Source organism: Camponotus vicinus, unplaced genomic scaffold (genome assembly GCF_025532165.1).
Source record: "Camponotus vicinus isolate PSW18456_S1 unplaced genomic scaffold, iyCamVici1.0 SCAF_6, whole genome shotgun sequence".
NCBI lineage: Eukaryota > Metazoa > Arthropoda > Insecta > Hymenoptera > Formicidae > Camponotus > Camponotus vicinus.
The window spans coordinates 310,884-336,909 of record NW_028141978.1 but is presented as its reverse complement, the minus strand read 5'-3'; the positions used below and the strand labels follow the sequence as shown (position 1 = coordinate 336,909).

Below are 26,026 nucleotides of genomic sequence, written 5' to 3'. Positions count from 1 at the left end.
ACACTTTCTTATAGTTTATAAATATGAGACTTTCTATGTAACATATTTAATAAATTTTTTATCTCTTATCTCTTTTATTTTTTTCTTTTCTTTAAACAGGAATTTTGAACGAAAAGAGCTGATTGTTTTATAGAAGAATAAATCTTAAATCGATTACTTATGGCTTTATGTATATTTAATACGTAAAGATTTACATTTAATATGATAATTTTGTTAATTTAATTTTAGGAAGTGATGGGTCCAGCTGAGCCAACACAGGAAGAAAAACTTCAAAGTCAATTATCTCAGCAGCTTAATCTCCCTGGACTTCAGGATTCCTCCGCTGCTGTAGATCCTAAACCTCAACCTCCAGAAGGAAAGGTCTATATCCAATTTTGATCAAGATACAAGTTTATTCCAAGATGCACAAACATAAAATATACCAAAGCAACAAATAAGTATCTCATTTTGCTTACATCTATCAAATTATTATTCTTTCTCCTATTAGCTTTATATTTAATTTTGTCAATGTATCATGTTTCTTTTTTAAATTATATTAAACTAAAAATTCTTTTATCTTTTCAAATTTATAAAAGTAATATTGTTGCATTAAATTTTTCAATTTTACATCAATTTTGTTATTAAAGCTCTTTAGGAAAAATTGATAATATAATCAAAATAAATAAATAAATTCTATCTAAAGTTCTTCCGCACTTTGAATTATTAATCAAAATAAGTAGATATATTTTACATGCACCGAGATTTATAGTGAATTTAAGATTTATCTAGTGTAGTTTAACATTTATTAATTAATGAAATTAAAATGTGTAAATATATTTTTCAAGTCTATTTATCGATAAAAAAGCCTTTGCACGAAAAAAAGTCTTAAATATCGTTCATATTACAATCATTGTAATGACTTTCTAATTTTAGACTAAAATGTTTGCACAAACTACAAGAGAAATACCAGAATGGGTGACGGTGTTGAAGCAGTTCAAGGATTTGAAATGCGCCTCGTTCCTTTTCGTCGCATGGTTTATGGGATTTGGTATAGGATTGATCTTCACTTTCCTTTTCTGGCATCTTCAAGATTACGGTGGTTCCCCAACTTTGTTTGGCGTTGCATCAGTAATCAATCACATTTCCGAAATCTTCGCATACTTTTTCAGTTTTAAACTTATTCGACAGATTGGACACGTTAAGGTAAACAATTTTGAGATTAATCGCTTTCAATATATTAACAAAATAAAAAGTATCGGAATGATATTACGTATTTTCCGTTTTATTTTCTAAGAGAAAATGCGATTGAAAATTTTTTATGAGCTTTCCATGTGTCTATATTTTTGCGGATATACGATTAATAATTATGATATAAATTTCAGGTGTTGTGTTTAGGTTTAGGCGGAAATATACTTCGATTCCTTTATATATCTTGGTTGAGAAATCCATGGTGGGTATTGCCATTCGAATTTATTCAGGGTATTACACATGCGGCTGTATGGGCCGCATGCTGTAGTTACATCGCTCATAATACACCGTCGCAGTTGCGTTCGAGCGCACAGGGTGTTCTTCAGGGACTTCATCATGGGCTTGGAAGGGGATGCGGTGCGATAATTGGTGGCATGTTTGTTGCAGCTTATGGTAAGTTTTTAATATTCAATGTACGTTTTTATAAAATGTAGAGTTTCTAAATAATTGATTCAAAGCCGACAATGACTTTATATTATTGTATCTTTTACATTTATTGATCATTTATCTATTTAAATCGCTTTATCTGCAGATTTTTAATTTTCCTATTTGTTTTTATTTTATTGTATATTTTATTATACTGTAAAATTCAATTATTCTCCGTCTTATTGTTTCGTTCATTTTTCAACAATTCTTGGCTTGGTATTTTTTAATTTATTTTTCCATATTCAATTTGTCTACATGACATGCAATGTTTATTCTGTCTAGTTTCTAGAATCTATTTTCTTTTTCTTCGTTGCACCTTATCGTCTCTATGTTTGTGTACAAGTCTAATAACAAATTATTATCAGTTTTTAAGATAAAAAAAATCATATCTAAGACAATCACTTAAATGTAATTTTTGTAAAACTTAATTTTTAATATACAATACACATCGAAATCTTTGATATTAATTTTACAAAACGATAAGGTCATATTTACCAACTTAATAATATTCATAAATATTCAATGTACAGGTACGACTGCAACTTTCCGAGCATACGGTCTCATTTGCATCATTGTCCTAGCAATCTTTGTCTTCATCAATTTCTATAGAAAAGATACAGGTTTTGTATCTGAATTACCACAAACGGAAGATCCGCATCAAGTAGCCGAAGCTACTCATTTGGCCCCACACGGTGTACCGAGTAATGCTATACCGAGAGCTCTCAGTTCTACCCGCTTACATGAACTAGCTAATCAAGATGCCGGTTACGGTGCTACTTATCAAACTGCTGGTGGAAATCTGGCTGTACCCGGTGCCAATGGAGGTGAGAAACTATTCTATTCGCGACTTTATTCGAAAATAAGAAGCAATCTTTCTATAAGAGAAATTTGATCGACTTTTGCAGCTGATTATTTTAAATTGATTATTTCTTGATTTTCTCCTACTTTATCTTTACCCAATTTTTCACACAGGTCCTGGCAATCCAACAAATCCATTCTTAAATGGCGGAGGTGGCGGCGAAGGTGGATATAATTATGGTATGACTGGCAAGGGAGAGGACGAGTATATTCGTAGGAGCTTCCAGGTTCAGTAAAACCATTCTAATTAAGACGTCCAGCAAGAGGATGCGATATTTCTATTGATAAAAAAAGATAAAGAAAAAGACTTTAGGTTTATTACCTGCATCTCTTCTACAAAAGGCTTCTTCGAAACTCACTGAACAAGAAATCCTGTCTATACTATGCCACGAGAACATTAATAAATTTCAATGAGATATATATTATGCAGAGAAAACTGACGAGATGCTTTCCTGTTTGATAGATCTACAATGAAGTGGTGGGTAGGGAATTCGATGTCGTAAAACCAACTATTCAGCTACACGCCCAACAACCATGCACCAATCCTTTTCATCAACACGACTACGACTGGTAACGACTCAATTCGATATATGAGGTTTGTTACTTATAATCGATACACTAAAATGTGGACGATTAAGAAAACATTACTGATAAATTATAACATAAATAATAACGTATACATACACAAATTTAAATATATGTATATATACGTACATGTGCGCACATACACACACGAATTCATATGCAATGCACTTTTTCGTATATATACATATATAAACACATGCGCACGTGCGCAAAATATATAAATAGTTAAGGCACAAAAAACGTCTTATTCATAATATTAAATTATAATAATAATAATATTTCTCGACAAATTCGACAATTGCAATTTTTTTAGTAAAATGTTAATATAAAAAATCATTTATGGCAATTGTTATTCGTATGTCGTATTGGTACCAAGCCATCTTTAATAATTAACAATTAAAACAATTAAAAACAAATGTCATATTTATATTTGAAAGTTATATTTATATTTATATTTGAAAATTTTCGATAAATATTGTGTACTCAAACTACTTTAATATTTTTCATTTAAAATGTTTAATTTAAAATACATTTTTTTCTATAGTCAATATGTTATAAGACCATTTTTCCTTTTTCTTTAGTTTTATCGCAAAGTTTTGAAAAATATTTTCCATATTTCAAATATTAGATATTAAAAATGTAAATTTACTTCAAAATAAATATAAAATTGTATTACTTCTTTACAACGTTAAAGCTTAATTTACAAAGTCTTTGAATCATTTACAGCTTAAATAATTGTCAATATTCTTGCTGAAACATTTTAAATTTTCGACAAGTTTAACAAAATATGTCATTAAAGATTAATGTGCTTTATCTACATGTATGCGCATGTGCATGTGTATTGTATATGGAAATTTGCGAGTATGCCTATGTGTGTGTATGTATGCGTATGTACGTATGAATGCGCGTATCTCATCTTTATGCTCTTATAAGATATATTGAGATACGATGAGATACGATGTGATAAAATAACAAATATTTGTGGATGAGCGTAAAGAATGAACCAATGTTTTTAATGACGTATTCGGTAAATCCATGAAATCTTACGATCAGCCTTATTATCCTTATAGTCCTCTGACTCATGTTTTTTTGTCAATATATTACTTATTGCTTCCTTCTAACTTTCTAACAGAGATGTTGACGTATTTTAGAGTATCAGGGAATTAAAGGTAAGACTAAATTGATCCAATTAATCGAAAGTGCCTATCGAAAGTTTCCTGATGCCCTACGCAATATTAGTTCTGTTTTTAAAATCTTCTTACCTCTCTCTAAATTATCCGTCTTTTTTTATCTATTTGGATGATTGAGAAGAAAAAAAATTAAGTTAAACTTGCGCGAAATAACATCGAACTTTTTAGTTTGATTAGAAATTTTACTGAATGTAAAGGCCATGAAATAGCGAAATACTTTCTACTTGCATAAGAATATATTTATTTCTTATGCATATTCAGAATATTATTTCGTAGGGTATGATATGGTAATATTACAAGTATATATGGTATATTATAAAAACACATGAACATATATTAAAATTAATTTTCTATTAATTTTTAAAAAATTTATAATTTGTTCCAGTTTTTGAAATTTTAGATTTATTGTTTTTAGAGAGAATATTCGATTCTCTTTGAAATTGAGATATTTATACAGAAATAGAAACAAGTCAAAACAATCGTTATACATCAAAATATTGCGTATTATGTTGAATGCATTTTGCAGAATGACTAAGTAACTGACTTTAAGTGACATTTATTAAACAAGAATTGGTACGAGCAATCAGTGTTTACAATTTAGCAAAATGATTATATTAAATTTACTTTGTAAAAATTATTAGATATCTCGAAGACACGTAAAATGATAAAAATCTAAAAAAGATTAATATATGTGACAACAAATCTGAGATTTTATCTGAATAAAGACGTTCTTAAATCAATAGAAAATAAATAAAAGTTTAATATACAAGATTGTAACTGGAAGGCCTGAAAGATAAACTTGACACGACGAATACGTATCATAGATACTGTAATCGATTCACTATCCTATTGGCGATAATTTAAAAGAAAACGTCGAGATAAAAATTAATTAATTAAGAACAATTATCACTTGTAAATATTCTAGGCATAGATTTTACTATATACTACACTTGTTTTCTGTTTTTAAACAGATTGTTGATCGTTATTTCCAAATATCGATCTAAACTTTCTCTTTAGAATCTATTGAATAATATCTCTATATCATATACTTTTATTATATGTATAAGATATATGTTGTGACAGTTGTGTATATTGTTGAAAGAAGAAAATGGAATTAATAGTGAAATACACACACACACACACATACATACATACATACATACATATATGTATATAAATATTGTAGCAGCCAAGAAATTACTTATGGAATCAATATTACCTCCCATATAATTCGATGTAATCGGCATCGAAAATACAAAAATTGCCTTTTGTTTTACGCTTCTATGAGGAAACTCATTCATTCGAGGCACACAATAAATAGAAATATGTAACATCTCTATCGAATTCTGAGAGATAATTATATATAAAATAATAAATATTATGTATGTAGTATTTTGTAAATCGTACGTTGACCAATAATAAAAGGGTTCAATTAATAAAAGAATATTATTAGCAATTTTGTAATCATGATACTCTATATTTGCGATACTCTATATTTGATAAAACTTTGTTCTTTATTGAAGAATAATGTTACACACTCCTGTTATCTTTTCTCCATATATTATTGATGGTTAAAGTACGCTTTATGAAATATTACAAGTGTGTAATGCCATAAGTGGTATTTCTTGTATCGGTCATGACACATGTATCGATGTTTCATGGACAATTACACAATGTTATAAAGACTGAAACAAAAAGTTCTATGCACGTAGCGACCGATCCAAGAGAACACTTTAAACACGCATATACATGTGCGTATTTGTATTATAAATTATATATATAGAATACTCTCTTGCACTCTTATGTAACGTATGATAATTATCGATTGTATATCTATATATATATCGTATATGTTAGCAGGGAAATTATGCTGTAATAATTAGATTCGTATCATGAAAATAGAGCCAAAGTACAGGGCTTTTACATACATTAACAGACTTCTGAATATCTTATGGGGTTATTTTATGTTAAAAATTAAAAATCATACATGATTTTTCATATATAACATGTTGATTATATTTTAGATATTTAACATATGTTATATTATTGTTAATAACTCAATTTTGATGGTACTTATAGGTCATATCAGATTTCTCTGTATCTAAATATTAAATTTGACTGGATTGATTTCAGTTGAAATAGATTAACTTATATTAAGTTGATGTAACATAATCATCCAGTTGAACAATTTATTCAGAGTAAATATTTTTTTTTCATTATATATAACATTAAATAGATTTTATGGATTGTTACAGAAAAGAATTGTTAGATATTTCAATAAGTATGCTTCTCTTTCAGACTCCCTTTATATTTATCGATGATTAAATGAATCATGAATTACATCAATTTTTACCCCACAACTCATCCAAAGATATAAATACTGTCTCTCGATGACATAAATCATATATTATAGTTGAAATAGAATTCAAAGATGTCTCTAATCGAAATCAGTTAAATGTAATCATAGAAATTATACATAAGAGATACACAAATATGTAAAAAAAATTGTATTATTGTAATTTCCCTTTTCAGGGAAACAGTAAAAAAGAGGTAAATTTTCGAGAAGATGGTACAGACACAGCAAGTGCATAAAAATTTATATGTAACAACATATCATAAAACATCGTGCGTAGACCTAATGTAGCAAATATCACGTATGCTTATAATTAAGAACAGTTCACTTGCACTCATAATTGGTATTTATTATTCCCATTGATTGCCATATTTTTCTTAATTTTTAATTTTAATTTCAATTAGCAATTTGTATTCTCCATCCATACAAAATATAATTAACAATTTAGAATGCATGAAAATATAAATATTTAAACAATATTTGAACATTTGTTTATCGTTGAAAAGAAACTTCTCGGATTTGTAAATGTGTTATTTCAGAAGAGTTTATAAAAGTAAAACAATAAAAAATTAAAATATACTCACACATGCGTACAAATCAAAGTACATTTTAGCGAATAATTGTTATTTTATTTTGTAGACCTATAATGGAATTTTTATCCCAAAAATGAGATAGATTAGTATTGATGGAAAATAACTATATGCTCGTTTCTACTTGGAATAATTTGGCCCAGGGCTGTAAATTAAAGAACACATTAAGAACATATTAAATATACACATCGTATAGGGCAACGTCGCAGGTATAGTGTTTAGAAAAGAAAGTGGTAGGTATGTTTACATTCCTCTGTCATGAGAGACCCGTATCACCTCTCTGGAGAGATATGCGTGTAGTATCCGTGCTCCCGAATACGGACTATGAACTGTGTTAATAATTAAACGAGAAACGGTATTTGTCATAACAATAGCGACAGATTGATGTGATTTGACACGTGCTGGACGTTACACGAGAGTGATAGGGAATCGTATCAATTTGCCGTTATCGTTATCAAAACGCGCGCATATACAAAGTTTTCAAATAAATTGCAGATTGTACCGATAAGCACGCACATTATTATTACGGTATACCGAGTAACTCGCAAACAAGAATTTCATTTCATTTTTTTGCTTTGCCGAAAACGGTGATTATCTTCGTTTAGAGCATATATGAGATGAGTGTACAAAAAAAAGATTTATATAAAATTGTAATGATGATGACACGTATATTAGTGCAACGTTCGTCGCGTCTATACCGAGTGTGCAATGTTATGTGGCGTTCTCGTCTACGGAGTCTCTCACGGAAAGGGCTGCTGAAGAAATTGCGATTCTTAATAAATCACATGGACTTACGTACGATCGTAAAGTGTTTCAATCGAGGATTATTTGCCGATGATCCGGATATTATCTGCGTTGGATACAACGAGATCGTGCGACGTCGTTTGCACAACACTGTGTATGTTGAAGCTATAGTCAACAAATACAAGAAGTTGTACGGTAAGTAAACGAAATATATCTCACATTTATAAGTGTTGCGCAATGTATATATTTTGCAATTTTATGTGTTTGCGTTAATTTCGATAATATAATTTTTGTGTATGTCACTTCTTATGTATTTTTCACATGCGTGTGTTATTATTCTCTGCTCTGAAGAGAAATGCACAATCATATATGTTATCTATCATTGATAATCATTCGTATTAATCATAATTTTTAAGCCTAACATCTATGACATTTAATGATGTATTTACAAGATATCCCATAATTCGCAATTTTAATCTTGACAGATGATAGATATGAGTAATTTGGAGTTAATTTTTTCTTTATTGCTGAAAAATCGTGTGTGATGAGAAAAAATTGAGAAAACACGATTTAATATAATAAAAAGGCGTTAAGTTTTCGAAAATCCAATATAATGTTTAAAATAGAAAAAATAATTTTCTTTGTTCAATATTACAATATTTATCCTATATATTTTTATAAATAATAATCTATATATTTATATCAATTATTTTAAAGTTATTTTGATTAATTCTGAGATTTGTCAAGTTATTTGATATATTTATACCAAATTTATAGACTTGATTTGCGCATGTACATGTGTGTGTTACACATAAAGCGTATATATCTGTATGTGTACACATAAAAATAAGAGTGAAGATTGAATAACTTTAAATACGGTCTATTATATATATAATTCAGATGTATTTTCTTAATTTTTAATTTTAATGAGATCCAACTTGATAAGGTAATTAATTATGAAAAATATGAAATATGTTATATAATTTGAATATCTGAAAAATGCGCAATCAGTCGAGGCTCGAAAAAAAAGGTCCTTTCAGAGTTAATATCACCTCAAAAATTTTAAATAGGGATATGACTTTTTTCGAATTAAATTTAAATTGCACAAGACTGCCGAAAAAGTAAATTATGTGTGTATGTGCGTGCTACAGTAAATTATCCAGATTATAGAAAGAAAAACTTACAAGTTCGATAAGATCGATCGCCCCGGGATGATCCTCTTCGTCCAAATGCGCAATATATGTTGCGCAGTAAATAAGGCGCGCAAGCTAGGGATAACTTAATGTCCCTAGAAGATCTTCTAGGGACATTACGATAACTTTGCAATTGGCGACGCCTGACGTATAAGGTGTCATAGAACATACAAAATATATAGATGAAGCGGGATGAAGGATTGATTTGCATCGGGGGGGGAGGGGAGGGGGGGATTCGGCGCAACTCGATGTATCAATCCACAAATCACAAGTGCAAATCATAATTGAACCGCGCCTACTCGAAAAGGAACCGAAAAATTTCACTCTCCGATCCCGCTCTATTTCTAAATCTTTCCTCGTCAGTAGCTAATGATCCGTTTACGTATTTTATAATATAAATTCACTGTATAAATTCACTTTGATAAATCGAGCATACACAACGCGGCTTGTATTACTGCAAGCAAATTTAAAAAAAAAATGCATTTTAAATATACTTTTATCTGAATATCTGAAATAATTAATAGTTACATTCATGGAATAATGAAAATATATAAATATACATTATACCATATATCCTCGATACAATCCATATGATCATATTCTCGAGAATGACAGATGTCGAAAATCAGCTGGAAAGTGTATAATTAATCCATCGCAATTTCATATTGTGTAAAAATTATTTTCTCACGTGTAAAAGGATTTTCACTTATATTTTAGAAAAATGTCTCAGCGGTTTCCTTCTTCTCTCTCTTCTCAACCCTTCCTTGTCGAATGCACCACCTATTGCAGGGGTGTCGCTCGCAGCGCCTTCAAGACGAAAGACGATACTACGCGAACGATATATGTAAGTACGGAATACGGAGAATGTCGCACGCACGCACACATTCACACACAGGCAGGTTTAAATTTGCAAGGGTTGTACATACATGACAGTCACATCTATCGAACGCTGCGTCTTTTTGAACATTTGTGAAGCTACGTGTGGAAAAAACAAAAAGTCTCCTTTTGAAGTGGCATAGGTGGTCGCTCGTGTTTAATAAAGTATGTCCTCAAGTGTAGCGATATAGAAGGACTAGGCCGAGGATTAGGTTAGGTTGATTATGCGCGAAAAAACACGGCAATGGCGCTGCGGATTTTCGGGATACCAGAATAATTAAAATCAATGTAATACATACAACGGCGTCTCGAAAACGCACATCCGCTTACTATCGCTTGTGTATTTCCAAGTATTTTTTAAGTGACAGACACGCATCATGTCAACTGGGCTAACATTTTTAAATAACAACCAACAATCGAGTCAGACAAGTACGAGAAACGGCTATTGATTTTCACGATACTCGTATATAATATCGCGAATTTATAATGTTAAATTTTTCAGAATGCAACGCACCTATGATTTCCGCGAATGGTAATACGTTGTTGGAAAATTCCCAGAGTGGTCATACAACCTTGGTGAGTTGACATTGAATTTAATAATTCTGATAATGTGTGTGAAGAGTGTAATCTCTCCCCTTCCCTCCTTTCCCACCTTCTTAACAGATACTTTACAATTGCATAGAAAAATGACTTACAGAATTTAATATGTAATTGGAAAGAAATACAATTTTATTTTATTGGTAGAGAAACTTTTGAACGCAATGTAGCTTGCAGGATATATTGGGCAGCAGTTCTTATATAACTTTGTACATTTATTTTTTATTATATATATATATATATATATATATATATATATATATATATAATAAAAAAATGTACAAAGTTATATAAGAACTGCTGCCCAATATATCCTGCAAGCTACATTACGTTCAAAAGTTTCTCTAGTTTTAAAATTGTAAAATATATATATATATATATATATATATATATATATATATTACAATTTTAAAACTTGAATAAAATATGAATCTCTTAGCGGAATAATACTTAACAATTATCTTTAAATGTACATCAAGCATATAATTTTAATAAAATTCAAGCTTGAGAAATTATTTTAACGGTTCTGAACTTCTGAGAGGATCTATATATAAATCTAATCCTAATCAAATCTATTAAGATTCAAGATAAAGGATTGTATACATGTAGGAATGAAAATATATGATATATATCTTTGTGTCATTTGTTGATTTAACTTGGTGTGTTCTATACTTTTATTCTTTTTCTATAATATATATGTGTAATAGTTGTCTTTAAAAATTCTCTCTCTTCTATTTAATCTTTATTATATATTATATTAATGTAGAGCAAAATAAAAAAAACCCATCTAGCTGAAAATCAATGATTATGAATTATAACAAGAAAGAATTATGGACACATTAAAATATTATATTATTTATATGACATAACATTTAAAGTATACTATAGGAATGATATGCCAATATTCCTTGATATTGATTAAAGATTAAAATTAATAGCATAGAATCTAGACTACTACTTTACAGAATAATTTTATAAGTTATCAGGATTAATTTATCAATTTGCGCGAAAAACAATCTATTAATTATCACAAGAATTTTCTCTTTAATTTTTTTAACAATGATAAATCTACTTTATGAATAAATAAGCATATTTTTGCAGAATTAAAATATTAGAAATTTGTTACAAGTTTTGCTAATTCGCATCTCTGATTTTTTATACTAGTATAAAATAAATAATACAAAATCAACAAAGTAAAGGATTATTTAATTTGGTTATATGGAATAAAGCATGTAATTATAATTGGTATTTATATAAAATTGTATTGCAGATGGGGCAAGGAAATTCACCAAAATCTATACTCAAGAGAACATCAGAAGTAGATTTAGAAGGTCAGTAATGCACACACACACACACACTCACAAAATTAATATATTTGATATATGATATCTCATAATGTGTATTGTATAACTTACTTGAAAAAGAACCCAATTTGATTTATATATGTATTCAATAATATTTATTTTTACAACATTGTAATTATAAATTTTGTTTAATTTTGTGATTAGATGTTAGCAGCGCTAAAAAGCGTCATAAAAATCCACAACCGAAAAATGCAGTATGCGCGTTAAATGAGCTAAAAACTGGAGCTACGTACAAAGTGGTAGGGCAGACCGGACCTACACATGCTCCAATATTTACAATTGCGGTACAGATCGATGGACAGACGTACGAAGGGAAAGGACGTACTAAAAAGATGGCAAAACATGCAGCTGCTGAACTCGCTTTACGGAATATTATTCAATTTAGAAATACACCCGAGGTTCATCAAGCTATTAATACTTGCCAGCCTGTTGTGCCTCTCGAGCCGGATTTCACGAGTGATGTGACAGAACGTGATAACCATCTTGTCAATGCATTTAAAACACAGGAGCCAAAGAATACGAATAAGTTTTTAGATAAAGGTCCAGTAGCGTTGATCAACGAATTGTATCCGGGAGTTATATATAACTGCATATCCGATAACGGAGAAAGTTACGCAAAGTTCACGATATCGGTAACTATTGATGGAGAAACGTTTGAAGGAACAGGCCCAAGTAAGAAATTGGCAAAAGCTGCGGCGAGTAAAGCCGCTTTAGCGAAATTGCGAAATGTCCACAGTTCTTCATTTTGTATACCGCTACCTGTTCGCATTTTGCCGAATTTTTCCAATTCCGCGCATTGGCAAGAACAAATGACTTTACCGCAAATGCTGGCCGATAGAATTGGCAAGATGGTTAATCAGAAATTCAGCGAACTTATTCAGAGCAAGCCGCAACACGCACGACGTAAAGTTTTAGCCGGTATTGTACAAACCAAAGGATCAGATGCGGAACTGATATGCGTCACTACTGGTAAAGCATAAGCTTGTTTCAGATTTAAACAAAATTTAATAATAATAATTATATGTATATATCTTTTTCTTTTCAAATATCTACTAAAATATTTTTCTTGGCAAAGGTACGAAATGCGTTTCGGGCGAGCATTTGAGCGTTAGTGGTGGTGCTGTGAATGATTGTCACGCGGAAGTGGTAGCACGGCGATGTCTCTGTGAATATCTGTATAAACAATTAGAATTACACACCGAGAATAAAAGTACAGAATCTATTCTCGAGCCAATTAAAAAAGGATTCAAATTAAAACAAGGCATCCAATTTCATTTATATATAAATACCGCACCCTGTGGTGACGCGAGAATCTTCTCGCCTCATGAAGAAAATGAATCTATAGATAAACATCCCAACAGACGGGCTAGAGGTCAATTACGTACCAAGATAGAATCTGGTGAAGGAACCATTCCTGTAAAGAGTAACGAGGGTATTCAAACTTGGGATGGCGTATTAATGGTATGTATTACTTGTGTGAAAACTAAATGTCATATAATTTTATAAAAATTTTTATAAAAAGTATCTCGACTACATTAACCATATTTTTAATTAAATTTTTTAGGGTCAAAGACTGCTGACGATGTCGTGTTCGGACAAAATAGCTCGGTGGAACGTACTTGGTGTGCAAGGTGCACTTCTAAGCCACTTCATCGAGCCAATTTACTTCCACAGCATTGTTCTCGGCAGTCTTTTGAACCCAAGTCACATGTACAGAGCAGTCTGCGGTCGTATTGAAAACACTATTCAAGGCTTACCACCGCCATACAGACTCAATAAACCGTTAATGAGTCTAATCACATCTTCTGAAGTCAGACAACCTGGAAAAGCACCTAATTATAGTGTCAATTGGACGATCGGTTCGTATCAAATATATATTTTGGATTTTTCCAAGTTAAAGTGTATAAGATTAAACAACTTTTTTCCGTTTTTTTTTCTTTTTTTCTTTTTTTTTATTATACACTTTAGGACAGAGCGAAGCCGAAGTCATAAATTGTACTACTGGTAAAGATGAATTGGGAAAACCATCTAGAATATCTAAACAAGCATTCTTTAGAAGATTCTTTAGTCTCTTAAGTAAACTTCCAACCATAGATGATGTTGATGAGAATCGTTGTCGTCATTATCTCGATGCAAAATCTTCAGTACAAGATTATTCGGTAAGTCATTACATCTTTTATATATATAATATAATAACAATACATGTATAAGATGTATGTCAATGCATGGTACACGTGATATTTCGACTGTTCTTTTCCTTTTCTTTTTTTTCTTTTTTTCCTCAAATAGCTTGCCAAGCGTCAATTGAAGGATGCTTTCGTGAGAGCGCAGCTGGGAAGTTGGGTGAAAAAACCGATTGAGCAAGACATGTTTGAGGTCGATATCTGACTAAATCACAATAGTAATAATATCAGGAGAAATAATGCAAAAAATCAAGTTATGGAATATGTAGTTCCTAGTGCAAAATAGATAGCTCGTTCGGCGTGTCATAATATGGCAGAATTTGGTATCAGTAAAGCATAAATCGTAGGATTTCGCGCATGTATTCTTAATCTTGCGCCTTATGATCTCAATATATTTATCGTGTTCAAAGTATATTACGAAAAATATTTATAATTACAGTTTTGTTCTTTAAAGTGTAGTCAGAAAGTGTAGTAGAAAAATGCATCACAGAAGCTTATATTATTTTGACGTATCAATAATAATAGTTGATAAAAATTAATTCATTCATTACACATATCTGTATAAAATTTCTTAGTATTAATATAGTTTGTAATGTGTATGAATGTGTGTCCGCGTGCATGTCAGCGTGTTATTGCTTCTCATCATTAATATCATAAATTTTTCAAAATTTTGATGCGCTATTTGCAAGTAATTAAATTATTTAATAAAAAAAAATTTACATTCAATCTTTTCTTAGTCAGAATAATTTTGTCATTTTCTAGATATTTTTAGAACAGTTTAATCTATTTTTTAGTCATTAAATAGATATTTTTGTTCATTTTCGTACTATAGGCGACTAATTCTGAAAAAAACAATTTCGTGAATAGTTTTGTATTAAAATATAGTTTAAGAAAAAAGCAACATTATAGTGTCTTATATATAAACGCATTGTACCTATGATATACCCAGATAACATTCTATGTCAGAGATATGCAAATTTTACGAATAATTCCTTTCAATATATTATTATATATAATTTGATCAATTGATGCATTTAATAATGCGCACTTATACATACGCGTACCATGAACATCGTGTATTATACACAGTAAACATATCTTTGCATAAGTGTGTATGAAAACTAGCTTCTCACAATCAAAGTCTTGCATATTTCTGTTTAAAAGTATATGAAATTTAAAACTTTGTTATTCACAAATTAGAGAATGCTATCTGGGATCTTTTTGTAGGACATTAGATATTATAGCAACGAATTCAGTTGCGATACATCTTGCATCCTCAATGGCTGTGATTGGATTCAGATCTGAAAAATGGATCTTAATCATAAAAGATACCAACTTCGTCGTAAGTTTAGGCGAAAGAGGCGGGACAGAATTTTTCATCATCAATTTGAATAATAATTTCAATTTTCTGTTATAATAGCAATGTAAGCATTTTACTCTCGCTTAGAATAAATTAATATTACATTCAGAAGTATATCCAATTGTTAATTTTCAATATATGTGTTTCTTGTAGCATAAAAAAATATTGCGGTTTAAAGATATTGCATATAAGAAATCTCTTTGACAGCGAATTAAGAACGAATCGCACGTGAGATATAAATTAGAATTATACCAACTGTCTGCAACTGTCCGCAGCCAGTTTAATATAATAGAGTTGGTTATTACTTTCAATGCATATAAATAAATATATAAGAATTGAGCAAATATGTGAAAGTGGATGGTATATGAAAAAAACATGATAATAATTACGCGACATATATGATTACATAGTTTTTCAGATTATTAAGTATTAATAGTATATTTAGAAAATCCTAAGGTCATTGCCTCACTGTGCCAGTATTATGATTAATGCAATTCTGCCGTAATGACACACTGCCCGGTGCTGGTCCAGTTTTGCATAAAGAACTTATTTGATTTAATTTAATATAGAGCAAGAACACCAAATATTTTTTTTTCTTTAGAATTATTGTACATAGATTATTATTAGAAAAAAATTAAGTATGATTTTCTTGGATAATTATATCCCCTATTCTCTTGGATAAAATCCTAAAAAAAAAAGAGATTTTAATTATAAGTTATATATGCAATTAATTTTACGATAAACACACAAACACTTTTTTATACTGTACGTTTTATGTTTCTTTAATTAATTTAGTAATTTAATTATATTTATATTTGAAAATTTTTTCTGTTTAAATTAAATTAAATTATGTACAATATCACACATGCGAGTACAAAGTAGATTATTTTCTTTTTATATAACATAAGATACATTCAAATTATTTTTCTTTTGGTGTGCGTATCCGACAGATTGCGTAAATAATAATAATGAATAATTTGGCTCATATATATGTTGGAGTTAATACGTGATGTCAGTATTGCATCTATGCTAACCGCACCAACGAATTTTACTTTATTTTTCTATTTTCTAATAAATGTATTTAGTCAAAATAAAAAAGGGCAACATAGAGGTTTCAATACATGGCGGCAGCGAAAATGAATGTATATCTGCACTATATCGCCCGAATGTAGTAAGTTGGTAATCGAAAAAGTTATCGTACTATCTATAGAAGGAGTGTTTTAATGCTACATTTAGCAATATTACATTTACAAATCATTTTTTCACACAATTTCCATATATAAGAGTATTACTTGTATAACATATATATGAAAAACCAAAAAAAAAATAGAAACGATAGAATTTACTATAACATGATGTTGAAATATTTTTCCTTCATAAATAATACGATGTCTTTTCTTACCATCCATGTATAATTCATATAATTGTATAATATTTATTGCTCACTGTAAATGGATAAGTCGATCGTTGGAATTTCACAAAATTTATAATAGTCTCGCATTCTATTTATTTATTAAAAATTCAAAATTATCGTATAAAATTTATAAAATACTTATGTGATTTACTTTGTAAAATATTGTGGTATATTTTGTAAAATGTTTATTTATCTTAATTTATTATTTATTATTATTTAGTTGAAAATGTATTTGCAATGTATTCCAGGAACAATTATTTTTTCATTCTCTTTTCCTTATGCTTTATTCAAGCGCAAAAAGACATTAATCATAATATTCGATTTTATTATAACAGCTTATTTATCACGTTTTCATAGTTCAGTTTTCAATTATTAATAGAATATATCATTAATCGATCATAAAACCCTAATAAAATAATAAAATATTGTCAATCTCACAAATAAAATAATGTACAGAAATAATTACGAAGGCTTTCCAGAAAATGAATTGGAGTTTTTCGAAGATTATATGCCTGTTTGAAATTAGTGATAATAATCTTGCTTTCTCAGAAAGAGTGCACATAAAGTAAAAAAGGAAGAGAAATTGTTTAATATATTTATGTATCTAATATATATAACGCTTGTTTAGAAAAGAAAAAAGAAGGAGAATAAGAAGATATATGAAAAATATCATAATTATAAGATATTATAAAATAGAAATATCTTTTTTTAAAATTTATTTCAATTTCAATTTGCAAGTTATTATTTGCACAGAAAAAATGCATTTTGTAAAATTAAACATGATTTAAAATTTAAGAACACACATTTCATATATATATATAAATACAATTATAGAGTATAACTGCAATATTCTATACTATAAAAATCGTATAAAATTTTAAACAGGCAATAATTTATTTCTATAGCAATTATTTTATTATATGTATAGCACAATCGACTTTAAACACATAAGCAAATGTATTAAACCCAGTGTTCTTATTATATTTATTGCGGTATTAGTATTATCAGTATTAAAATATTTATAGAGTATTCTCTCTTTAATGACTTTATCGCGATTATTTGAAAAATAAAATTTTAGCTAATATGATTAGATATAGATGATTGTAGATATTGAAATACTGCTCTACCGAAAAGTATATAGATGATATTTTATTGTTAAAAATATGCAATACAAAGAACAAGTCCAGTTTTATTAGTGGTAATCTCTCATTTAATAATAATAATAATAATAATAATAATCTTATAGGGGAAATTATATCTAGTTTCCTTCATCTCTTCTTCCATCATATAATACAAGTTTGCGAGTATTTTACATACAGCTAACATATATTATTGCATTTTATTATCGCATTGTAGGGTATGATAACGCGATATAATGCAATATGATACGATATAAAACACATCATAGTAATAATATATAGCTCATTAAAAAAATCCAAATTGTATAAAAAAAACTCAAAGTAAATTTAGCGATATTAATCATAGTTTTAGTCAATTTTACTTCGATTACAATCTTTCATCTGTTTACGCTCAAGTATGTATTATGATCAGATCCCCTGAGCATTTAAATCAAGTATTAACTGTCGAGCGAATTTGTAGTCAGCTAGATTTTAAGCTTGAGATTAGTGCCTCTAGATATAAGTACTCTAAAAAAAATTAAAACAATCTAGTTGAACTTGCAAAATAAATCTTTATTTACCAGATATCAAATATGTTATTTTGTAACATTTTAATAGATAGTAACACCTTTCTTCCTCAATAATAATTTATTATTATTTTATTTGCTAATAGATTCTTGTATTATGAATATACACTTAAATTAAAAAAAAATTTGGAAAAGAGGGATGCCAAGCAGACTATAAATTACGATTTTTTTAACATAAAAGTGGCTATAACTCGGAAACGACTTATTTCTGGACCTATATTTATATAGCTTTTTTTTCTTCTTTTTGGGTCTCGAATTATTTCCCGTACTGTGGGCGATTTTCCGGACACCTTGTATACATGTATGTATGTATATATATTATTAAACAACGTCGAATTTAATAACGTCGTTAAAAATTCCACAAATTTAAATAAAAGCAGAAATATTAATTTCTTTAATGTCAGTAGAAACACTACACTTTGAAAACATTAAGTTTTATGTGATAAAATGTATCTCTATATTTTTACATAAGAACTTTTTCTTTTTTAGCTAAATAAATTATATCCATGCATAAGACATATAATATAAATTAATTTGCTTTAATGATGCTTTTTATTTCTACTTTGTAAATATATAATATAATATATTCTGAATATATTAAATCTAAGTGAGAAATATACATTTTTAAATAAAGAAATATTTACAAATGTTATTGAATTATATAATGATAGATCAAGGAAAATTTGATTAATTTGAAACAACAATAAATATTACTTCCTTTTTCCTCACGTCAATATAACATATGATATATTACATATGATACTTGTATATATAACATATGATACTTGTGTATGTAAGTATCTATATACATGTAACAACTATTATAAATTGTCAATATTATTATTTTTGTTGATGCTGCATTGTTAATTTTGCTATCTCTTTACCTAATGTATCAATATTGTCCTGTAATGTAATATTAAATAGTAATATAAAAAAATAACAAACATTGATAAATTAACTATGTTATATGTATTTCGTTTCAAATAATAAATATTATTATGCTATTCTATGACAGAACGATTACTTTTTGGGGAGCAGAAAAAATATATATATATATATATATATATATATATATATATATGTATGTATATATATATGTATGTATATATATAGATTTTTTAATCAATTTGAAATATAGTGTAAGGCCGATATTACATTTGTCGTACGACAAATTTTTTAAGCACATTGATTGGCTGCGGGATAATAATTTTTTGAATCTTTAGAAACTTTCTATCCTGCAGCCAATCAATGTGCTTAAAAAATTTGTCGTACGACAAATGTTATATTAGCCTAATACAAGAAAAATTATACATAAGATTTTAAAAGTATCTAAGAGGTACTTTTGAATATCGTTGGTATGTATAAAAGTATTAAATTTCTTTCATAATTATAATAAAATCAAAGTGATTTTTTAAACTTATTCTTTATAGTTATCATATTTTTATATTTGTCAGGATGCATAATAAAATATTTCAAAAGTGATCAGTTTACTATGCATTATTATTATATGTATAATATTTTCATTTATATGATTTTATTTAATGTACTTACTTTTAGAGTAATATTTTTTAATAATGCATCTTCAAGAACTGCTTGTAATTTTTGATTTATTTCTAAAGACAGTTCTAGGGTCATATTCTCATCTGAAACTCGATGATTGTAAACGGATGCCATGATACCTCCATGTCGTGCTAATTCGGCCTGCACAAAATTAGAATATAAAATATGTATATATTACATATATTACATATACGTATATATATTACATATAATCGTTTGATCTCTGAAACTTTTTAATTTACTAAAGAATTCATTTTCTCACACTTACTATATCTCTTCTGCTTTTGATACGCTTGGATGTAAAAAATAAAGACTCTATTATTATCAATATGTAAATAACGATATCTAATAAACAGTTGTTGAATTTCTACTCAACATTGATATTGAGAAAATTAATTATATCTATTTTTTTATAATGGTATTTTCATAGGATAATCTCATTTAAGAAAAATAAAAATTAAATGTTTTAAACTATATATTTATATAGATGTATTATTAAATAAGTTGAATAAAACATATATATATATATATATATATATATATATTTTTAATTATTTTTGTAATATATCGATAACTGTAAAATTTATTTTATATTTGTGGTTATGTATAAAATTTAATTAATTAAAAAAGGTGTTGCTTTTTACCTTATATTTATCTCTTTCATTACATGCCAAAGCTCCAAAATCTTGATGCAAGATATAATTTTGTATTATTTTTGTTTTTTTCTGTAGCTCTTCCACCAATGTTTGTGTATGTTCTTCTAAAAAGTCTAATTTTTCAGCTCTTTTTACATTTATCTTTTGCAGTTTTATAATGCGGTCCATTAGTACTTGTTTATTAGCTTCGATAGAATAAATGTGATCACTATTAGCATTGTTATCTGATAAGGCACCGTTTAATGTATCGCCTGAAAATAATCAAAGCTTTTGATGTCAAAATTCAATATAGCTTCAATTTATTCGTTAATAAGAAATAATATGAATTTATCAAACCTGTTAAAGAAGTATTAGATCCTGTTCTGGATGTAATATCCAATGAATTACTGGGAGATCCAGCTTCAAACATCTCCAATTTTCTACGACATTGTTGTAATTCTCGCGTCATCTCCTTTATGGAAATTTGATGTTTCCTTTTCAATACTGCATTTTCACCTTGACTATCCTCCAATTTCTGAGCAAAATTTTGAGCTCGTTGAGTTTGTTCAGCGACATGCTTAGCCAAAATCTCGCACTCCTCTCTTCGTTTCTTTCGTTCTTGCATCAAATCTTCTTCCAAAACTTTGATTTTATTAGTCAATTCATTAATACAGTCGTGTAGCGGACCGTGTTCGGATTCGAGATCACTCACTTTTGTTTGAATGGCAATAAACTCGGATTGAAGACGTACATTTTTGTCTGTGAGTTTTTGTGTAAAATCTAACATATCCGCTTCTTTTTGACGACATGCTTGCATGTCAAATTGCAATTCTTCATTAGCCGATCGTAATTGTAGTATTTGAGTTTCAGCCGATGCTAGACATTCTTCTTTACTGTATATTAAATAAATTTACGAATATTAAATAAATAGTTTGTAATTAAAATATCATTTAATAATATTAGGATTTCATGTAATGTAAATTTTTAAAAAAAGTTATAAGATTTAAGTAAATTCATCAAAGAAAAGATTTTTTAAATGATGATTGAATAAAATTATGGTCTATAAAAATAATAATTTTTGCCATATTTTTTACATGGTATGCAAAGTTATATTTATATTTTTTATATGTATTATAATATATTTACAGTAATGACATCTTACATATTATATGATATTATATTCTCATAGCATACTTACTGTTGCAACTGGAGTTTTAATGCTTCTAATTGAGAAACTTTATTTAATAATTCAGTGATTTGCTCCTGACGCTGATTTGCAACAATTTTTAAGTTACTTAAATTATTTTCATTGTGTAGTCGAGCCTTCTCAGATTCTTGAACTTTTAGACTGAGTCTATTATTTTCTTCTATTAAATTTTGTTGTTTAGATTTTAATATTTCTAATTCCTTTTGTAATTGAAGCCTTAATGTTTCTTTATCTTCCGTAACATGTCTTTCTAAAATTAGACGCGCTTGATGTTCTTTTAATTGTTGATCCAATGTCACAGCTTTATTTTCTTCGGATTGCTGAAATTTCCGAAATGATTCTTGAGTTTCCCGGCGTATCTGTTCGCATTCTTCTTTCATATCATTTATTCTCATCTGCAATATGTTTAAATAATATATTAGAATATATTATATATAATAAATATTATATCATATTATTGATAAATATGTCATATTTGCAATCAATTTTACGAAATAATTAAAAAGTTGTAGTGATGTTTGAAAAATTTTTTTCAGAGATTTACCATTATGTAAAGTCGATTTAATAAATTTTTCAAATTAAAAATATTTTCTTGTATATGTGAGTTTTCTGCTTATCAAAGCACAATTATTACTAATTTAATACAATAGGAATAATGCAAGTAATAGTTTAATATTTAATATTTATGATTAAAATGAGATTCAATTATTACTCTCCCATAATTTGAAACATAATTTTTAAGCTACTTTTTCTTACAACTTAAGCTGTGAAAAACTGCAATGTATGTTTACCAAAGCTTTATCTAGTTTCTGTTGAGTATCCTTCTGTAAGTCCATTTCAGTTATAAGTTTGTTTTGCGTCCACTTTAGTTTGGTTTCCTTCATTTTAGTATCTTCTTTTAATCTTTCTATTTCCTTTTGAAGATCAGTGATCTCACGACATTTTCCATCCATAATGTTACATATTCTTGTGCGTTCACCTTGCGTTTGGCGTAACTTGTTTTGCAATAATTCTTGATCTTTTAAAAGTTCTTTAACTTTGCGTTCCGCGCAATCTTTCGCTCTGTTATATACATTACGAATTAAATTTTACAAAGCAATTGTATGAACTTAACTATTTAATGTATAAATATCGGTTTATTATGGAAATTAGTCGACTAGTCACTAATCATTAGTCGCATTTATGATGAATCCGATTTTCTCAAAATCATTATATATATATAACTGATAAAGTATTGTTCAAAAATATGAAAAATACTTGGAAAATATTTCCCATTTTTAATTTATTGGATTTATTCTTTTTATATGTAGGTGTATATGTATACTGCTTCTAATTGATTTAAATATCTTCATACTTGAAATTTCATAAAATTTCATTTTGCAATTGTCTAAAAAATAATATAAATACCAAATTACAGTTTTTCTCATACATACCTCTGTGAATCAATCACCTGTTTCTCGCTAGTTGCATATCTCATAACCATATCTTCCTTCTCCTTATTAATTGACATACATTCTTTCTTCAAAGCTTCTTGCATATCCAGTGATGTATTCAAATCAGCTGTTAATTTATTAATAGTTTTTTCCAAGTTCTCTATTTGTAAGATAAATGTATCTGCATTTGTTTGTGTTTCACATAATGATTTGTCCAATCGATTTGATTTTTCTAAATATTCAATTCTTTCTAGCAATTTTGCATTCTTGAGTTTTAAACTAGTATAATCCTCTAATAATGTAAGATGTAATGGACGTTCTAATGAGCCTAATTTTAAAATATTTGACTCTGCCAAAGTAGTAGGATTAGCTGAATCTTTCTCATGCATATTGTTATGCAATTTTTCTTTGTGCAGAAAATTATTTTTATTTTCATTTATTTCTGACAATACATCTCCTAATGCTTGTTCATTGATATTGTAATCTAATCTATCTACATCATTTTTTTGGAAAATATATTCTTCCTCATTTAATACTTTATTTTTAAAATTATTATGTAATTGTTCTGCATTCTCCAAATTATCGGATAAATTATTCTCTTTTATACATGTAGATAGATTTTCATCAATTTCACTATTTGTTATACTATCTAACTTATCCTTGTTTGTGTCATGATCTGGTATTACTGTACAATTTGTCATATGACTATTACTCGCATTTGTTGTTAAATCTGTGTCCAATCCAGTCTTTCCAATCACATCTTTTAAAAAAGGTTCATTATTAGTATAAAATCCCATCATAGTATTGGTTTCAAAAGATTTTGATATGTGATTGTATTTCATTGCCAAATGTTGTGGTAGTAGAGCTTTCTCCATAATATTTGTCGATTTTTCCGTGATAAAATTGAAAAAATTACGACTTTTATTTAAAAGTTGAACATTTGATTGCATTATTGTTATTGGATTTGTCAGGAGAGACATTTTAACAAGTTTACTGTCATCAACTAATGTTGGTCGAGATGTCAAACTATTTTGCACATGGGCATTTAGCATTAAATTTGAATTTGACCCATTTTCCTTACACAGATCTTCTTTCTCATCTGGATTTTTCTCATTTAAAATTTTATTATTTATCTGTGATTGTAAATCTATTATTTCTTTACAAGATTGTTTTGTTTTAAGTACACTAGTTTCTGCAGCAACAGTCTGTTCTTTAAAATAATTTTTATCATGTTTGTCTTTTACTAAATTATTTTCATACACATTAATAACTTCTTCATTCATGGAACATTGCAAAGTAGGTGAAAGATTTTTTACTTCATTCAATTGATTAAATAGTGTTTCTTCTTCATCTGTGCATGTTATATTTTTATATGCACATATATCATTTTCAGATTTATGAACTTTATTTCTGACTAGAAATGAATCTAAAGATGATACTGGTACTATGGATAAAGAAACACTCGTATTATTGGAAAATGAGTCACAAAGAAGAGATTCATTGTTATTTGAAAGGCAGCTCTCACTTTTAGATAAGTGACATGTTTGAAGTTTTGTATTAGGAATGTTGGTAATAGACTTGTCAACATTAAATCTAGTCAATAAATTAATGTTATCTGTCATCTGATAATCCAGTCTTCCATCATTTTTTCTTGATAATGCTGAATCGCTTTTACTTCTGAATATATTACTTCTACAATGATTATTTTGCAAAACATTCTGTATCGTCATTCCTAGTTGCATACAAAAATAATTATTTTAATCAATGTCTCTTAAATTTAAGTACAAGTTTTGATATTAATAAGTTGTACATATTAAGTATATTATTGCAGCATCTCAGAATTACTTAAAAAATATAGAACTAATTTTCTTTTAAATTAAAAATAACATCAAAGAGAGTAGAAAAGCATTAATTTTATACACATGTATATTGAAAAAAAAATATATATATATATATGTATACATATAATTATATATATATATATATATATATTATGTATAAAAATATTTTTTCCCATTATAATGTTAATATATATTCTAACTAAAATAAATACATGTGTGCATGGGTTTAATATAACTGTATAACGTATACAACAATCTAATATACTGTGAGATAAATATATTACATATTTCTAAACTGAATTTATACCTTCGATTAATCGAACGTCTTGCTGTGGAATAAAATTAGCACCATCACATTTTTCCATAAAATTCGTTTCGTCATCGAGAAACTCTGATTTTTCACTCATCTTAATGGAAATAGCTAATCAGTGTATAAAACTGATTTTATTTCATTATTTCGCACAATTGAAAATGTAAATCAACAGTACCGAAGACATTTATTCATTTCTGATATAATAAGAAACAAGCTGCGACATTTAAAGTTTTCTAAAATTGAAAAAAAGTGATCTATAAAATAAAGGATTGATTATAAATTATATTTGCGCGCAGCTGTCAATGATTGAAAACTACAATCTACAGTCAGTATTTCCAGAATACGTATATATGTCAACGATGTATATATGCA

The 26,026-nt window shown here is 28.1% G+C and overlaps 3 protein-coding genes and 1 long non-coding RNA gene across 11 annotated transcripts in view; 2 read left to right on the top strand and 2 right to left on the bottom strand.

Annotated features, from left to right (window-relative positions):
• Jef (major facilitator superfamily domain-containing protein 6 jef) overlaps positions 1-7,222 on the top strand; it is a 10,820-nt gene extending 3,598 nt beyond the window's left edge. Inside the window, exons 6-11 of one of the 2 annotated variants that reach the window (XM_083103624.1) lie at positions 229-360; positions 913-1,182; positions 1,362-1,620; positions 2,184-2,477; positions 2,626-2,691; positions 2,975-7,222. In XM_083103624.1, the coding sequence (XP_082959750.1) occupies positions 229-360; positions 913-1,182; positions 1,362-1,620; positions 2,184-2,477; positions 2,626-2,691; positions 2,975-2,985 (1,032 nt within the window). In that variant the 3' untranslated portion in view covers positions 2,986-7,222. Of the gene's footprint in view, positions 1-228; positions 361-912; positions 1,183-1,361; positions 1,621-2,183; positions 2,478-2,625; positions 2,739-2,974 lie in introns of both variants that reach the window. The other variant, XM_083103623.1, reaches the window with a different exon arrangement.
• LOC145973932 (uncharacterized) lies at positions 6,867-10,783 on the bottom strand. 3 transcript variants are annotated; one of them, XR_014439582.1, is made up of 4 exons: positions 10,093-10,783; positions 9,158-9,993; positions 8,029-8,138; positions 6,867-7,374 (listed from the first exon to the last, which is right to left on the bottom strand). It is a non-coding gene; the product is annotated as an uncharacterized LOC145973932 (long non-coding RNA). The 3 variants fall into 3 exon arrangements; XR_014439580.1 differs by having other exon boundaries at positions 6,867-8,138; XR_014439581.1 differs by having other exon boundaries at positions 6,867-8,138; positions 9,158-9,973.
• Positions 7,832-18,670, top strand: Adar (adenosine deaminase acting on RNA). Of its 3 annotated transcripts, none has more exons than XM_083103626.1 (8): positions 7,832-8,168; positions 10,545-10,618; positions 11,910-11,970; positions 12,148-12,972; positions 13,079-13,464; positions 13,568-13,862; positions 13,972-14,162; positions 14,293-18,670. In XM_083103626.1, the coding sequence occupies exons 1-8, from the start codon at positions 7,847-7,849 to the stop codon at positions 14,389-14,391; spliced, it is 2,253 nt and encodes a 750-aa protein (XP_082959752.1). In that variant the 5' UTR covers positions 7,832-7,846; the 3' UTR covers positions 14,392-18,670. The 3 variants fall into 3 exon arrangements, with proteins under 3 accessions (XP_082959752.1, XP_082959754.1, XP_082959753.1); XM_083103628.1 differs by lacking the exon at positions 7,832-8,168 and adding an exon at positions 9,809-10,010; XM_083103627.1 differs by lacking the exon at positions 7,832-8,168 and adding an exon at positions 10,021-10,471.
• On the bottom strand, positions 18,122-26,026 carry Golgin104 (coiled-coil domain-containing protein 186). 3 transcript variants are annotated; one of them, XM_083103622.1, is made up of 10 exons: positions 25,649-26,025; positions 25,026-25,232; positions 23,501-24,944; positions 22,859-23,129; positions 22,059-22,462; positions 21,218-21,753; positions 20,870-21,132; positions 20,494-20,517; positions 20,217-20,366; positions 18,122-19,568 (listed from the first exon to the last, which is right to left on the bottom strand). In XM_083103622.1, the coding sequence occupies exons 1-10, from the start codon at positions 25,746-25,748 to the stop codon at positions 19,506-19,508; spliced, it is 3,462 nt and encodes a 1,153-aa protein (XP_082959748.1). In that variant the 5' UTR covers positions 25,749-26,025; the 3' UTR covers positions 18,122-19,505. The 3 variants fall into 3 exon arrangements, with proteins under 3 accessions (XP_082959748.1, XP_082959746.1, XP_082959747.1); XM_083103620.1 differs by having other exon boundaries at positions 23,501-25,232; positions 25,649-26,026; XM_083103621.1 differs by lacking the exon at positions 20,494-20,517 and having other exon boundaries at positions 18,124-19,568; positions 23,501-25,232; positions 25,649-26,024.